Here is a 17,902-nt window from a genome sequence, read left to right as displayed (position 1 = left end):
ATCTCCTGACCTGAGGGTTGCAAAGATCCATGGGAGAAGTGTGGTTTCCTGGGGTTTCACATTCACTCACCCTTCCCTGGGCAGGGGAGGGTCTCCCTGGCTCTGTGTTGCTCCCGGGTGGGCCACTGTCCTGTCTTTCTTTTGTTCATTCTCCATGGGTCAAGTTGTTTCCTTGATTAGTCCCAGTGCAAGTGTCTGGATGTTTCAATTGAAGGTGTTGTATTTACTCATGTCTTCTGTTCCTCTCCATGAGAGCCACACATACTAGCTTCTTCTAGTTCACCATCTTGGCCTGACATTGTTTTCTTTTCCAATATTGTTACAGCTATTAAGGTCCTTTGCATTTCCAAATGAATTTAGAATCAACTTGTCAATTCCACAAAAAAACCTCAGAAAATTTGTATTGTTATTGCATTGACTCTACAGATTACTTTGGGTAGAACTGACATTTTTAACAATATTGGATTATCCAATTGACACGGTAGAGCCCTCTATTTCTTTAGTTCTTCCATGTCTTTTCCCAATGTTTTGTAATTTTCAGTGTGGAGGTCTTGCACATTTTTCATTAGATTTTTCTATTTTTGTTACTATAAATGGCATTGTTTTACATTTCATTTTCTAATTGTTTATTGTTAATATGTAGAAATACAACTTCTAAAATATTAACCTTGTATTCATATTTTCTAAATTCCCTTATGAATTCTCAGTTTCCTATATTTTTTCCTATGCATACAATGATGTCATTTGCAAATGATGGTGATTTTGTTTCTTTCCTTCTGATTTTTACACCTTCTAATTTCTTATTTTTGTCTTATTAAACTGCCTAGGGTTTCCAATACAATATTGTGTAGAAGTGGTAATAATGGACAACTTTTCTTGCTACTTATCTCAAAAGGAGGCATTCAATAATTTTTCATTAAATATGGTATTAACTGTAGGTGTTTCATAGATATCCTTTACTAGTTTCAGTAAGTGTATCTCTTCCTAGTTTTATGAAAATTTTTTTCAGAATCATAAACAGGTATTGAATTTTAGCAAATAATTTTTCTACCTCTATTGAGATGGTAATTTTTAAAATTTGGACAATACGATTATATCACTTTTTGATTATTAAGCCAAACTCGTACTCATAAAATAAATCCACTTTGGTCATGATGAAGAGATATATATACTCCTTGGTTTGATTTGCTAACATTTTAAGATCTTTGCATCTCTCTTTTGAACTAGTGTCTCTGGTAATGTTGTGTGCATGCTGGGTGCCCAGGAATAGTTAGAGGTATAAACTCTCATACATGGGTCAGACTCTGCGTAGGTCATTGCTGTGAAAGCTTCATTGAGGCTTGGTTTCCCTCACTCCCATCTACTCTAAGCCAGCTTATCTTCATCACTAATCAAGGGGCATGTCAGAAAAGGGACCATTGTAATGTTAGGCCGAGTGAAATGTGCTCACACTTGGTAGAGTACCCAAACAAGGTCAGAATTAATATGGGATAATCCCAATGTCAGCAGCATAGTAGTATCCTGGAGCCAGCTCATACTGGCTTGCAAACGCTGATGGTTAAAACTTTGGAAATCTTTCAAACTGGCTATTGATTACAGTCATTATTAAAAATTAAATTATATAAGTGCACAATTAAATAAATTACATTAAAAACAAATACTGAAAACTCATCACTTTTTAATTATGTTACTACATTTCATTATTATCTTTGCTCTTCAGATCATTTACATCTACCATATCTGTATGATTGGAAACACTCTGTGTTGGTTGGCTACTGATCATCTTTTCCCAATCTGCATTCAGTGGCATCACGTTGGAGCTTAAAATTGGCTGTGGTGGGAGTATTTACATTATGGAAAACAGCAAACACTACAAATCAGGGCTTTTTACTTATCCCCAGAGAGATGGTTGTTAAACATTTACAAGCACACCACTGTGGCAGCGCAGCCATCTGCTCTCTCTACTCCTCTTCCCGGCTTAGCATGCATGTGGGATACTTTACATTTACCCGGTTACCTGTCTATGTACCTTTCCTACTAGAGTATAAGCTCTCCAAGGGTGCAGATTTTATATTTGTTTTCTTCATTGTAGTGTCCTCTGCATCAACAGCAGTGCCTCACACATAGCAGGCCCTGAATAAACGTATTGAGAACAAGTGAGTGAATGGTTTGCGAGTGTCCTCACTTCTTTTCTTGCTGGAGTCCTGCATGCACCAAGTCACTAATATCTGTGGACTTGGTCTGTTTGCACCAGCTCTCTTTCCCAGCCCCTACTCCCATGGCCTTCATTTAGGCCCTCCTTCTCTCCCTAGAACCAACAGCCTTTCCCTCAATTTCCCCACCTGTACTCTTGTCTCTGGTTTTTTTTTTTTTTTTTTTTAAGATGGAGTCTTGCTCCATCACCCTGGCTGGAGTGCAGTGGCACAATCTTGGCTCACTGCAACCTCTGACTCCCAGGTTCAAGCAATTCTCCTGACTCACCCTCCCAAGTAGCTGGGGTTACAGGTAAGGGCCACCACACCCAGCTACTTTTTGTATTTTTAGTAGAGACAGGGTTTCTCCATGTTGGCCAGGCTGGTCTTGAACTCCTGACCTCAAGTGATCTGCCTGCCTTGGCCTTGCAAAGTGCTGAGATTACAGGCATGAGCCACCATGACCGCTACCCACCTCTACTCCCGCTGACTTGCTAAGCCCCCATCCAAAGACCCTGCATTCCTGCAAAAACACAAACCATACAAAAACGCAAACTGGACCTCATAATTCCCACTTCAAATCCTCTGTCGCTCTTGCAACAGCATTTACAAAATCTAATTCTAGGCTCTGGACCTGCCTCTTTGTGTCACACATTTGGGTTGTACTTTGGAAGAATGTAATTTTGATACTAACCTAAGGCTCTTTGGAGATGCTTCAGATGTTTAGCATCTGATGTTAGGGTGGCAGAGGAGTTCAAAATCCCCCACCCACATTTGAAACAAATTAGCTTTTATCTATTTATGCACTCAAGTTTTGCATATTTGCAATTTTGTTTGTTTATCCTATAGATAAAGTCTGTTGCATATATTCTTCTCTTGACATTCATCCACTCTCCCTCCTCCTCTGTCCTGCTCTGTGGGTAGAAAGCTGACCTCTGTGGATGACACCAATCAGGTTCCCTTGTCTGCTGTGCTCCTGAGTTTCAGCCAGTGGGAGGCACAGACAGGAGATGAGAGGAAGAATAAGAGCAAGTGAGAATATTTATGCCCTGCTTCCTCCTTGCCAGGCTTTGGTTGGCAGTGGCTGTGGCTGTGTTCCTCCATCTAACCTTGCATCTCCTGTTGGGTGGCTCTCTCTTGTAGCTATGGTTTTTTCTTTTCCCAGTTACTGCTCCCTTTTCTTGGCCCTTTGAACCAAGGGATGCTAATGGTTTTCCCTCCCAGTGTTGCCAGCGCAGGGTTCCTCACACTCAGCTGCTGGTTTCCCTGAACTCTGCCCATACCTCTGTAAATAGTCCCTTTCTTATTGAACTCTCTCTTCAGTCTACCATTTCATTGTGCTAGCTGTTTCCTCCTAGAACGCTGACCCATACTGTTACGGACTGACTATTTGTGTCCCTCCAAAATTCATGTGTTGCAATCCTAACCCTCAACATAATGGTACTAGGAGGTGGGACCTAATTAGGTTGTGAGAGTGGAGCCTTATGAATAGGATTAGTGCCCTTATAAAAGAGGCCCCAGGGAGCTCTCTTGCTCTCTGCCACGTGAGGACACAATGAGAAGTCAGCAGTCAGCAACCCGCAATGGGGCCCTCACCAGAAACTGACCACGCTGGCACCCTGATCTTGGACTTCCAGCCTCTAAAACTGTGGGGAATATTTACATTCCTGTTGTTTACAAGCTCTGCAGTCTGTGGTACTTTGTCATAGCAATACGAACTTACTAAGACACATCCCAACCCCTTATTCCTGAGTGTGACTTGCAAGGCCCCACCCTTCATCACTGTGTGCCCTCCTCCACTACCCTGTGTAGCTTCTCCTCTGTTGTTTGGGATTCCTCAACACTCCCCACCACACTCTAGGCTTTCCACGCTCCAGCACTTGCTTCTGTTGTGCCTTCTCTCCACTGGCCCTGTTGCCCACCCTGTCAGCAGGCAGTTGACACCTGTTTGCCTGTTGGTCTCCCTGAGGTATAGGGGCACTCTCGGGCAGCAGGAATGTTCTTGAGCTTGCACAGAACTTGGTACAGAGCCATTTGTTGAATCAGGCAAGTAACAGGCAACTCTTTTTTTTAAATGCCATCACTGTGCAGTAAATCATCAACATATTATCTCCCTTGGATGGAAATCCCCAGGCATAGGAGCAGTGTTACCGAGGCCCCTGGGGCTGGTTGGAGGAAGGGAAATGACTTACCTTGATCCTCCTCCATGGGCTGACGGGGCTGCACTCACCCGGTACCAGGCCTCCTCCCAGGAAAAGAGCCCTGCTTGCTGAAGAGGCAGAGCAGCTGGGGACACTAACACTGCCACCAAGCCAGGCTTGGCTTGTTCATGGCTCATTTTACTCTAAAACCTAGAAGTGCGTGTGCAAAGGGCACAATTTTATAATTATAGCTATATAATGTATAAATACAAATATAAATTACAAATATAATTATAATTATAAGCATATAATTAACTATAATTTATTATTTATTATTGGCCAAATGTGTTACCTGGCCTTAAGAAAGCGAGGTTTGGAAATGCTAGGAACCAAACCACTCACTATCTCAAATTCTCATAATCTCAAATTTTTCTATTCAAAATAGCACATTGAAGACCAAGCCATTCTCAGTCTGCTCTTCACTTCTGATTCTAAGGTTATTCTGATTGCTCAGGACAATGCTGTCCAGAAGATCGCCCCCCAGCACGGGCCTCACAAGTCAGGGAGTGGGTGGGGCTGGAGTCAATTTGTCAAGAATTGTGCAGCATCAGGGCAGGTGTGGCTGGTCCTTTCTCCCCCACGCTCAAGAGCAACCAGCTCAGCATCACTGGAAAGGGGGAAGAAGGGCTGGGAGGGACTCCCTGCCTTTGGACCTGGCCACACTGGGGACTCCCACCACTCAGCATCCCATTGGCTCTGGGAATGCAGGGAGCCTGGGCCAGCATTTTCTGGTCTTGATGTGCATTCTCAAAAACGTCAATCACCTCTTCAAGGAGATGACTTAATTAAGCACCTTATCCAGTGGTTCTCAGCCCTAGTTGAGCATAGAACCATCTAGGGAGCTCTAAAAACTGCCATGGCCCAGCCCTACCCCCAGAGGTCCTGATTTAATTGGACTGAAGAAGGGCCTGTGCACTGGGACTTTTTACAAAGTTCCTCAAGGAATTCTAATGTGCAGCCAGACTGTCTAATCACGTCACCCAGCTCATTACAAATAGGCCCTGAGAATTCTTGTCCTTGTCCTCTAGGAGTTCACCATCTAGCCAGGAACACCTGGGTTTCTCTGGTGTCTGAGTAAAGATCCTGGGTGTCTGTGAGCTCCTTGAATATCAGTGGCTGAGGCTGGAGAGACTTCAAGGTCAAATGCAGAGCCAGCAGACTCTCCCCTCCTGTGCCCTCCCTCGGTCGGGGGTGTGTGTGTGTGTGCACGCGTGTGTGTATGTATGTGTGTGCACGCCTATGTGTGGGTACTTACTACCCACTGATGTATCTTATACCAATAGTCCAGAGAAGCAAACTCAGAAGCCTTAGCGCAGACGCAGGGAGTGAACGGCCTTCAGGCAGGTGGCGGTGAGAGGTCCCAGTGCTGTGTTGTGGGAGGGCTGGACCACAGAGCAGAGGCTTCTTCTCAAGGGACTGGCACTACTCAGCCTTGGCCAACCTCACTATGAAGGAATGTGGGCCTGGCTTTAACACATCTCCCCAGTTTTCAAGAGAAATCTGAAATCTGGATTTTTCTGTTAAATTACTTGATTTTTCTTTGCTAGGCTCAATTTTATTAAAACAAACACACACACACACACACAAAGTATAACAAAACAAATCTGTAGGCTGGAATGAGATCCAAGCACCCAGAGCTAGAGGCAAGAGTGCACCAATTTTCTTGTGTTCTGGACTAAAACTGGGCATTTCCACTCCTTGTTAGGGACCTGAAGTGTAATGCTGTGTGGTTCCCTGTTCCTCTGTCTTGGCAAATATGTGCCCCCTGTTCAGAGGCTGTGGCTGGGACCAAGGCCCTGGGGACAGAGACAGCTGCCCTGGCACACATCAACTGCCATATAATGGGGTTACTTGCTACCTGCTGCCACTTCTGTAACACTGTGAGATGAAATATTTGTTTCCTAGTGAAAGATAACCCACACAGGAGCCAGCTGCTAGTGTAGATGACAGAGGAGGAAAGCAAGGGAAAAAGGGTGGCTTTACTCAGAAGATGGGAATGTCAGATGGGGTAGAGCGAGCTAGGATGCTCGTGGGGATCATCAGATCTGTGGGGGACGGTGCCACCATACGCTCTATTCGTAGACAATTACAAAGTGACTAGCAGGACTGGTTTGGCAAGTGCCCCTGCTGGAAATGGGTCATGGAGAGGCCAAACTTTAGAGAATGTGCCAAGCATGGAGGGGGCTGGATCCGGGTTATAATGTACTCTGGCACTAGGGGGCCGGGGTGGTCATGAGCTCCCAGGATGTCTACTGGGGACAGGCCCTTGGTCGTGTGTGTGTCTGTGTGTGGGCGCACTTGCACACCTGCAGGGAGCACAATTGCGCGAGCAAGCCCGGAGGTATGTGGGGCTCACATACACGGGACGCTGAGCTGCAGTTTGGGTGGGAGTGGCGGCACAGGGGCCTCCTTTCCTCAGCTCAACTCACTGGGCTTGGGAGTTCCCACTTTGAGTAGGCTGGGAGAGCCAGAAGTTCCCCTCGACCTGGAGATCCAAGCCCTTTCAGGTATTTGGCTCCCTCTCATTTCTTCAGTACTCAGCATCTTCCCAGAGGACACCCCCCAATCACCCTCAATTATTGGGTCCCTTCTGCTCCCCCGCTGTAGCCCACCCGCTGCTCATCTCCACCCTCTGACGTCATCTGTTTCTTTGCTTGTGTGTCCTGTCTCTCCCTTAGAATGTGAGCTCTGATATGGCAGGGCCAGATTTCCTTATTCATGTCCTCGTAATAGTGCTGGGTGCATGAAAAATGCCTCATAAATACCTGGGAAAAGGTGAGGGAATGAAAGGGCAAGAGATCCGGGAGGCCCCAAGGCCAGGTTCTTGGCTCTGGGAGGATCCTCCCCTCCCTGCTCCTCCTTGCAGTTTCCCATGGTCATCCCAGCTGCTGAGGCACCTCCACCCACCCCTCCATCTTCGCTGAGCCCATGTGTCTGCTCTGGGCTGTGTGGGAAGGAGCAGGCAGAGGCCCCACCCGTCAAACGTCCATAGATCCCTGGGCAGGTGAGACCACAGGGCAGAGGATCTCAAGTCCCAGTACTCAGGAGAGGGTCCTGGGCCCCGGGAGTGGCATCCTCAGGCCAGGACATGAAGAGCTGAATTCTCAGAGGAGGCAGAGATGGGGGGAGTGGTTAAAGAGGGCTTCCTGGAGGGCCACTGTAAGCCAGATCCTGGAGAGGGTAAAGACGGGGAGGACATTGTTGGGGTGAGGGAAACCACATAAGTGAGGCTTGGAAGCCAAGATAAGGCAGATGCATCTAAGCTGGAAAGCTGGTGCTGAGATGGGGACTCCATGAGCTGGGAGAGGAAGAGTCCCCAGTTACTGGCTACCTGGCTCAGCCAGCATAGTGTGCACAGAAGGAAGTGACTTCCCCAAGGTCACAGCACAAAAACGATGAAGCTGGGACTCAAACCCAGGCTTCCTACACACAAAGCCACAAAGCCTTAATGCCACAGCCACAGGAAGCTGCCCCTGGCAAACAAAATGACTGAAAGCTGCCTGATGCAGAGCCCAGCCCTGAGGTCAGAGCTGGGAACATTGCCCCTGGGGGCAGGTGCAAGTTTGGTCTCTTGGTGGTCCTCAGGAAGGTTGTCTGCCCTTAAAAGTCTGGAGAGTGCCTCTTCCTCCAGGAAGCCTTCCCTTCATACTCTACTCTCATCCACCCCGCTTCATGAGCTCCTTCTCACTTTATTATGCTGTACTACACGTCTCTGGGGATGAGACATATCAGCCTGGGGGCTGGGTCCCTGGAAATTGGCATAGTGCGTGCTGTTGGCTGGTACTGCTGAGTGAATGCTATGCCAGTCCTTACCCAGACCCCATACTGACTCTAACTCCTGAACTGCTACCAGCCCAGAGCCTGGCCTTACTTCACACTCACCTTCAGCAATTGGCACTGCTCCTTGATGACAATATACGTTCATCACAGTCACATCCAGCCCCACCTCCAGTCCACTTGGAAACTGGTGTTCCATTGGGTTTGCCCTCCCTGACCCTAAGCCCCTTTGCAGGGCCACCCCTTGGCTCTGGCAACAGGAGGCTGAGTTGTTTTTCCACCATTAAGGTCAGCTTTGCATGGACCCAGGACACAGGCACATTCTCTTGTCCAGGGCAGGCCTTTGCAAAATAGCTGCAGTTTGGGCTCAAGCAGGGACCACAAGTCAGATGAGACAAGAAATGTGTAAAGAGGGAGTCACGTGCCTGGCTTCTATGGGTCTGCGGAAGGACCAGGCAGGCTGATGGAAGAAGCTCTCAGGGTCCCTCCCCAGACAACATTTAATACGCAGCTGAAGGACTGAATGACAAACTTTATTAGAAACGCTCCTCATTCATCAGTCAAATTCACATTAAGATGGGGGCAGTGGGGGGGCGGGTAGGGAGAGGCAGTGCTGTCTGGAGCTCTGATATCCCACCGCTGTGATGATTTCCAGTTAAAAATGAGTCTGGGCAGAGAGTGTCTGAAACATATAAGAGGTGGCGGCGGAGGCAGCAGCAGCATTCCTGCGAGAGGACCAGGCTCGGAGCGGGTGGAGAATGTGTCTCCCATATCCACCCTTCCAGTCACAAGGCCGCCCCCACAGACCTCAGCTGATAAATAAACAGCACATCACACACACATTTGAAACAGGAAACAGACTCGTACGAGTCTCCTGAAGTGAAAAAATAATTTCCTCAAATAAAGCTTTGTGACAGCCATGCTGCGCCCTGAATGGACGATGCCCAGAGACCCTGACACTCCAGGAAGGCCCCCCAACCCAGGACACATCAGACTTGGGTGTCACCATGTCCCCGGTTCCCCTGTTCCCCTGTTAGCACCTTTGGACTAAGTACTGTCCTCTCTGCATTCCTCTTTTAAAATGCAAATGCTACTTAAAATAATGGTAAGGATATGCTCTTCCCTGGGGCGAACCAGTCAGACTCCTCTTCCCTGAAGAGAGGTGTCTGGGCATCCAGAGAACTGTGAGTCAGTGGCTGGGAAGCGGGGCACGTGGAAAGGGGTAGGTAAACAACGTTCAAAGAGGTAAGCCGGAGGGTGTCTCCACACTGCACTGTCCACTTGCCAGGTCTGCGGTTGGGCCTCCTGGGAACAGTCCCTCAAAGTGGCACAAAGTCCTAAAATGGCATGACAATCCTGCTGCCCTGGCAAGGGGTGTGGGCCAGGAGGGGCACAGCGTCAGGCTGCTTTCATCATTCATTATTCAGAGGCAATTTTCTCCCTGCACTGGCTAATTTCTCCCCGGCCCTGTCTGCAACAGGGTACGCAATAGAAAGTCTCCTGCCTAAATGTTTTATTCATTCTCTTGAATAAGGAAACAGGCTCTCTGATCAATACAGTGGCTGCTGTGTCCTGGTTGGTGGCAGGATTTCCAGCAGGTGCAGACTCCAGGCTCTCTGTGGCTCCGAAGGAGGTGTCTGACTCGGGAGGGCTGCCTCGAGGGCAGTAGATACTGTTGGCAACAGACCTTTCGTTTCCAAAGTTGATACCACATCCTGGTCTTTGAAAGAACTGAGTGTCCTGGGGAGCCGGAGGAAGGGTGGATCCTTTCCCCTATGTGCCACGGGACTGTGAATGACAGGCGGGCCGGGCCCTGCGTTGTGTGTCTGTGCTGCCTGTCAGGCCCGGCTCACTGGTACTGCAGATAGTTTTTGAGAGACTGAGGCAAGGGCAGGGAGCTGATGTCCCGCAGGCGCTGGCGGCCCAGGGCCGAGCGGACGGATCTCCGGCACAGGTCCATCAGTGGCAGGGGCTCCGCTGCAACGAGAGGGAAGCAGTTAGAATGTGCCCCGCGCCGTCCTGGCACCTTCTCATCCCAGCCCCCGCTGCACTACGCCTCCTGCCCGCTCCTCTGAACTGACCTTCAGGGCCGATGGCTTCTCCTCTGAGAAGATTTCTCTGGTTACATAAGCTGAAAGCGTAGAGCAGTGTTCATCAGACCGTGGAATGCAACCAGTGAGACTAAAGAGTCACAAAATCAATTCAGTGGGTGGTGACCAGCAATAATTTTTTTTTTTAAAAAAAGAGAAAATGGGAGCAATACCCATAGAAAGGATAAATGTTGTTTCATGAAAGCCTTGTCTCTGATGTAGGTGTTTAGTGTGTCTTAATGTGAAAAGGACTTCTCACTGCAGGCCATGATGGAAAATGTTTAAAAGCTGCTGGCCTTGGGTGGATCTGCAGAGGGGTTTCCTCTACAAACCAGTTAGATTCTGAGAGGCTGGCTGCCTGGAATGCCTGTGAACCCTGAAACTTCCCCTATAGCTTTCCTTGATGGTCAGCAGCAGGTTGCATTTTCTTCCAGCACCTAGCTCTGGAAAAATTTGTAAGTTAAAATCCATAAATAATGGAACCCCGGGACATAGGACCAGTTAAACCAAGTTTAACTAGGTCTATTGCAGACACCTTTAGTAAGATCTTATTCTGGTCCAAGCCCTATGATTAGCCCTGGGGAAACAGGGATAACTAAGCTAACACCAGAGGCAGCTCTGAAAGAGGGTGGGGGTGGAGTGGGAGGTGGAGGCTCATGATCTGGGATTTTAAATACGTGAATCATTTTAATAGAGTATAATATATGCAATAATTCCTAAATATACAGGTACAGAAACTGGGAATTTCTTACATAGAAGAGCTGTTTGAAAGCTTCAAAGAGAAGACATATGATGGGGTTTTGAAGAGTGAATAGGAGTGTTAAAGACACATGAGGGTGGAGAAGGTATCCTAGGCAGAGAGAACAGGCAAAGGCAAAAGAGGAATAAAACAGGACAGGCTGGAAGTTTGTGGGGAGAGGAACAGCGCTGATCAGTTAGTACCAGCTGGAAGGAAGATGATGATGGTGGTCACATGGCATCTGGTATGGTTTGTACAGGCCTGGTTTCCCCAATCCTACAGGCTGGAAGCCTGAACCTGCATCTTAATACTTTTTTTGGTAATAGAATAAATGATATTTCATAAACGTCCTATAATATACTAAGATACAATAAAACTGTTGAGTGGTGAATACTAACACAAGAACTGTGATAGGAATAGTACCACAGAGAAAGGCCCTCTACAGATCCACCCGAGGCCTGCAGCTTTCAAACATTTTTTATCACGACCTGCAGTGAGAAGTACTTTTTACATGGGAATGTAGTCAAGAGTCAAGAATATGTTTTACAGGAATTTTTATTTACCTGAGCCGCACAGTTAATAAGGGGAGCCATTAAAATGAAAGTGGGGCTCGGGGCACATGCTTTGGAAGCTGTGCACAAGAGTACATCCAGCTCTCCTTCACTTGAGGCCAGATCCCAAGGCTATCTGCAGGGAGCACTAGTGGCTTCAAACACTCACCTCTGTATCCTCTTTTTAAAACAATTATTTATTATTTTTATTGTATAATTCCACTTGTACAAAACCTCCAGAACAGTCAAATATGGAGACAGTATATTGATCCTCATAGAAAATGAGGCTGGACAGGGGAAGCCCAGCCATGCCCTATTTTCCAGGCCCAGAAGGCTGATTGCTCACCTCCAGTCACCCAATCACTGTGCCTAGGCCAACATTTGACAACCCTCCCTCAGGGTGTCCCCATCTCTCCTCCAGCAACACCCTTGTACCCAGTTCTCCCACTCCCTGTCCCCCATCTGGCATCAGGAAAACTGAGCTGTTAAAATTTCAAAATCATTGGCAGACCTTAAGAGATTTTCTTATCACTTTAACACCCTAGGCACATAACGTCCAAAATGCTTAGCCTTGTCAGCAAACCCAACTCCTTGTGTGTTGCCTGCCCAATTAGGGGCTGAAGAGGACAGATGCCTTTTATCTTCATCTCTCTGCAGTCATTGAAATCAATCTAGAGTCTAAATTCCAAAAGGAGAAAGAAAAGGAGTTCAGAGTACGTTGCTAGCTCTAAATGTGAAATATAAATCATCTCTCCTCACTTCTGAGGGGAGAGTAAACTGACAATCCCAAAGTGCACAGAGAAAGTCCTTGAGTTCCTGCCCCCACTGTGGAACATTAAGAGCTCAGAGAATGCCCAGCATTGGCTGTGCCCATTCCCTTGGCTCTTCTTTCTCACCTCCCCTGGCTTTGAGGCTTTTCTTAGAACTACCAAATGTCAAAGCTTGGAAATAATCACCTAGATAGGAAGTGAAGCACAGAATTTTCCAGTATGGGAACTATTCTTAGAACTATTTTTTGACCAAAGTTAAAACTGAAAAAGAATCACTATTCACAAAGGTGAATATCCAAATGGCCGATAAACATATGTAAAAGTGCTTAACTTCATGAATCATCAGGAAAGTAGAAATTAATACCATAATATGACTCTGCTACATACCAACAAGGAAGACTAAAATGATGATTTCCTCTTTCCTGTGATGCCTGAGACTGAAGTCTGGAGTGATGAAGATCTCTGATAGGATCTGCTTAGAAGTTGTCAAATATTTAGCCAAAATTCATACCCAGAGTTAACTGCACAGCCTGTCCTCCAATCCAAGTTTGCTCAAACAGCTGTGATGATTCCAAGATTGTCTATGCAGACTCAACTGATGAACAAATAAATGTCCCTGACACTGTTAGGAGCTATTAATTTGGTCTTTTCTAAAAATAGGCTTTTCTTCTACTTTTTATTGTCTACTTATATTTAATTTATATATTAATGTAAAAATGAGGACTCATATGTTTGTCTATTTCTAAATTTGTATTCAGTCTGTAACCCTCAGATGTAATTAACCTAATGAAAAGAAGTGGCAAGCCACTGCAAATTCTGTGAGACAGGAAAAGAACTCTGGTGCTCTCTTGAAAGCGCCACCTCCTGGCTGGAGGCCAACCAACTCAGGACATTACAGCAACTCACGACAGAACAACCTTGCTCCATGGAAGAAGAAAACAGGAGTTAATTCCACTGCCTGCCAAATCCTGGCTAACCATTGGTTCCCAAGTCTGTCCATATTACAACCTCACTGCTAGCATAACCAGCATTAGAGAAAGCCAGTACGCTAAACATATCTATAACCAAAGACTCTCACAGAGTCTACTTCACTCCCCTGCCGCCTCCACCAGAGCAGGTGCTGGTATCCATGGCTGGGAGACCTGAAGACAGATCACATCACAGGACTCCTTGCAAACATTTCCCAGCACCAGCCCAGAGCCTGGTAGCCCCGCTGCATGGTTAGACCCAGAAGAGCAATAACAATCTTTGCAGTCCAGCTCTCAGGTAGCCCCATCCCTAGGGGAAGCAGGAGAGCACCACATTAAGGTGGATAAAAATCCACCAAACAAGTATCTGCTGTCTTCAAGAGACTCACCTAGCACATAAGGACTCACATAAACTCAAGGTAAAGGGGGGAAAGAGATATTCCATGCAAATGGAAACCAAAAGCAAGCAGGAGTAGCTATTCTTATATCAGACAAAACAGGCTTTAAAGCAACAACAGTTTAAAAAGACAAAGATGGGGCTGGGCGCGGTGGCTCGGGCCTGTAATCCCAGCACTTTGGGAGGCCAAGGCTGGTGGATCCCAAGGTCAGGAGATCAAGACCATCCTGGCTAACATGGTGAAACCCCGTCTCTACTAAAAATACAAAAAATTAGCCGGGTGTGGTGGTGGGCATCTGTAGTACCAGCTACTCGGGAGGCTGAGGCAGGAGAATGGCGTGAACCCAGGAGGTGGAGCTTGCAGTGAGCTGAGATCACGCCACTGCTCTCCAGCCTGGGTGACAGAGTGAGACTCTGTCCCCCCCCCAAAAAAAACACAAAGAGGGACATTATATCATAATAAAAGGATCAGTCCAAGAGGAGAATATCACAATCCTAAATATACAGGCACCTGACACAGGAGCTCCCAAATTTATAAAACAATTATGACTAGACATAAGAAATGAGATAGACAACTACACAACAATAGTGGGGGACTTCAGTGCTCCACTGACAGCACTAGACAGTTCACCAAGACAGAGTCAACAAAGGAACAATATAGTTCAACTATACCCTAGAACAAATGGACTTAACAAATATTTACAGAACATTCTACCCAACAATTGCAGAATATACATTCTTTTCTTCAGCACATGGAACATTCTCCAAGATAGACCATATGATAGGCCACAAAACAAGTCTCAATAAATTTAAGGAAATCGAAATTATATCAAGTATCCTCTCAGACCACAGTGGAATAAAATTGGAAATTAACTCCAAAAGGAACCCTCAAAACTATACAAATACATGAAAATTAAATAATCTGCTCCTGAATGATCTTTGGGTCAACAATGAAATCAAGATGGAAATGTAAAAATTCTTTGAATTGAACAATAATAGTGACACAACTTATAAAAACCTCTGGGATACAGTCAAAGCAGTGCTAAGAGGAAAGTTCATAGCATTAAATGCCTACATCAAAAAGCTGAAAGAACATGAATCTAAGGTCACACCTCAAGGAACTAGAGAAACAAGAACAAACTAAACTCAAACTCAGCAGAAGAAAATAAATAACAAAGATCAGAGCAGACCTAAATGAAATTGAAACAAAAAAATACAAAAGATAAATAAAACAAAAAGCAGGTTCTTTGAAAAGATAAACAAAACTGATAGACCATTAATGAGAATAACCAAGAAAAGACAAGAGAAGATCCAAATAAGTTCAATTAGAAACAAAACAGGAGATATTACAACTGATACCACAGAATACAAAAGAGCATTCAAGGGGATTATTAACACCTTTACACACACAAACTAGAAAATTTAAAGGAGATAGATAAATTTCTTCAAATATACAACCTTCCTAGATTAAATCAGGAAGAAATAGAAATTCCAAACAGACCAGTAACAAGTAGTGAAATTGAAATGGAAATTTAAAAAATGCCACCAAAAAAAGTCAAGGACCAGATGGATTCACAGCTGAATTCTATCAGGTATTCAAAGAATTGGTACTAATCTTTCTGAAACTATTCCAAAGGATAGAGAAAGAGGGAATCCTCCTTAAATTATTCTATGAAGCCAGCATCACTAATTATCAGGGAAATGCAAATTAAAACCACAATGAAATACTCCTGCAAGAATGACCATAATTTAAGAAATAACAGATGTCAAAAAATAGCAGATGTTTGTGTGGATGTGGTGAAAAGGGAACACCTTACACTGCTGATGGGAATGTAAACCAGTACAACCATTTTGGAAAACAGTACGGAGATTCCTTAAAGAACTAAAAGTAGAACTACTGCTTGATCTGGCAATCTCACTGCTAGGTATCTACCCAGAAGAAAATAAGTTATTGTATGAACAAGACACTTGCACATGCATGTTTATAGCAGCACAATTCACAATTGTAAAAATATGGAAACAACCTAAATGCCCACCAACGAATTAGTGGATAAACAAAATGTGTGTGTATATATATATGTGTACACACACACATACACACACACACACACACACACACACACCTTGGAACACTACTCAGCCATAAAAAGGAATGAAATAATGGCATTCACAGCAACCTGGATGAAGTTGGAGACCATTATTTTAAAAGAAGTAACTCAGGAATGGAAAACCAAACATCTATGTTCTCAGTTTTAAATGGGAGCTAAGGTAGGAGGATGCAAAGTCGTAAGAATGATATAATGAGGCTGGGCACGGTGGCTCACACCTGCAATCTCAGCACTTTGGGAGGATGAGGTGGGCGGATCACGAGGTCAGGAGTTTGAGATCAGTCTGGCCAACACGGTGAAACCCCGTCTCTACTAAAAATAAAAAAATTAGCCGGGTATGGTGGTGCTTGCCTGTAGTCCCAGCTACTCGGGAAGCTGAGGCAGAAGAATTGCTTGAACCTGGGAGGCGGAGGTTGCAGTGAGCTGAGATTGTGCCACTGCATTCCAGCGAGGGCGACAGAGCTAGACTCCATCTCAAAAATAAGTAAATAAATAAATAAATAAATACATAAATATTTAAAAAATAAAAAATGATAAAATGAACTTTAGGGACTTGGGGGAAAGGGTGGGAGGGGATTGAGGGATAAAAGACTACACATTGAGTAGGACATCAAAATTTCAGAAACCACCACTAAAGACTTTTTCCTTGAAACCAAAAACCACCTGTTCCCCCAAAACTATTGAAATTAAGAAAGTAAAAAAAAAGAATGACTGAAATGAAAAAGATAGTATTAAGTGCTGATGAGGATGTAGAGCAACCAGAATGCTCACAATGCTTTCAGTGGGAATGTGAACTGCACAACCACTTTGGAAAGCTAGGCACATTGACTAAAACTGCTGAATCTCCTGGGCAAATGCCTAACAGAAAAGCATATGCATGTTTACCAAAATGTACATTCACAAATGCTCATAGGAGCATTATTTGTAACAGCACCAAACTGGAAGCAACACTTCTACTGTCCATCAACAGTGGAATGTAAAAATAAATTGTGTAACTTCATATAGAACACTAATCAGCCACAAGAATGAAGGAACCACAATTATATGTAAAACCATGGAGGAATCTTTCGACATAGTTTTGAGTGAAAAAAAGTACATTTTGTGTGACATCTTCTGTATAAAAGCAAAAGCAAGGTGATGAAGTTAGGCAGAGGTGACCTTAAGGGAGTAGTTAGTGATGGGGAGGAGGCATGAGGGATTTCTTGGCGGGCGGGGGGGGGTTGGTATTTTCTACTGCTTGAATTGAGTTCTGGTTCTACTAGCCTGTTGTTTGTAAACATCATCAAGCAGCACCCTTAAGATTTGTGTGCTGTCTACATACATCTTATACTTCAAAAACAAATTTACATTAAAGAAAAAAATCACTGACAGAAGTACTTGGTGAGAGGCAACACAAGTGAAGCATTTGCCTGCCTGCCCTAATGGGAAAAAGTAGGGGGAAGGAGCTGGCTTGGAATCCTAGCTTCTGCTCCCACCACCCATTTATTAGAGGAGAAAAATGTGGGTCCACATTTTTATCATCTGTAAAATGGAGATAGCAACACCTCCATCTATGGGCTGTTGTGATGATGGTATGACATAACAGGCCCCTTGCCTTAAAGGTGTTTTCTCTCTAAAGTGTGTCTTATTTCAGGCCATCAGCCCAAGAAGCACCCTTAAAAATAGTCATAATTTACTTATTGTGGCTCTACAGATGCCTCAGTACATCATCCTAATTGACAACAATGTTCTGCTCTTGAAGAAGATTTCCTGGAGCCAGGGATGGATGTCTGGTTTTGTGCTAAAAATATGACAAGGTAATCATTTCAAAAGTTCTCCAGTGACCTGAATATTGCTTAACTTTCCATCACTAACCATTGGACTTGGACTAGATGAACCATTGGACTTCCCAGGGACTCTGTTTAGCTATCAATAAAATGGGGAAAGTTTCTGCATCCGGTTATGATGGTCTGTTTCTGTGACGCAAATGGGTGGAGATCTTGGCACAGAGATTGGTGGCTTAAGCTGCTTCCCTGGGCCCTTTGAAGTCTTCTCTGCCTGTGGTGAGAACATGCCAAGACACAAGTCACTACCCTATCCCAATCCTGTATTTATATTTGAAAAAAAATC

General features: G+C 45.0%; 1 protein-coding gene across 3 annotated transcripts in view; it reads right to left on the bottom strand.

Annotated features, from left to right (window-relative positions):
* Nucleotides 1–8,682: 8,682 nt before the first annotated feature.
* SPSB4 (splA/ryanodine receptor domain and SOCS box containing 4) overlaps nucleotides 8,683–17,902 on the bottom strand; it is an 88,560-nt gene continuing 79,340 nt past the window's right edge. Inside the window, exons 3-4 of one of the 3 annotated variants that reach the window (XM_005545943.5) lie at nucleotides 10,252–10,351; nucleotides 8,683–10,147 (exon numbers count right to left, since the gene is read on the bottom strand). In XM_005545943.5, the coding sequence (XP_005546000.2) occupies nucleotides 10,293–10,351 (59 nt within the window). In that variant the 3' untranslated portion in view covers nucleotides 8,683–10,147; nucleotides 10,252–10,292. The remainder of the gene's footprint in view (nucleotides 10,148–10,251; nucleotides 10,352–17,902) is intronic. The other 2 variants (XM_005545942.4, XM_005545941.4) reach the window with 2 other exon arrangements.

The sequence above is a fragment of the Macaca fascicularis genome, chromosome 2, assembly GCF_037993035.2.
Source record: "Macaca fascicularis isolate 582-1 chromosome 2, T2T-MFA8v1.1".
NCBI classification, from domain to species: Eukaryota; Metazoa; Chordata; class Mammalia; order Primates; family Cercopithecidae; genus Macaca; species Macaca fascicularis.
This window is presented reverse-complemented; position numbering and strand designations above follow the sequence as displayed.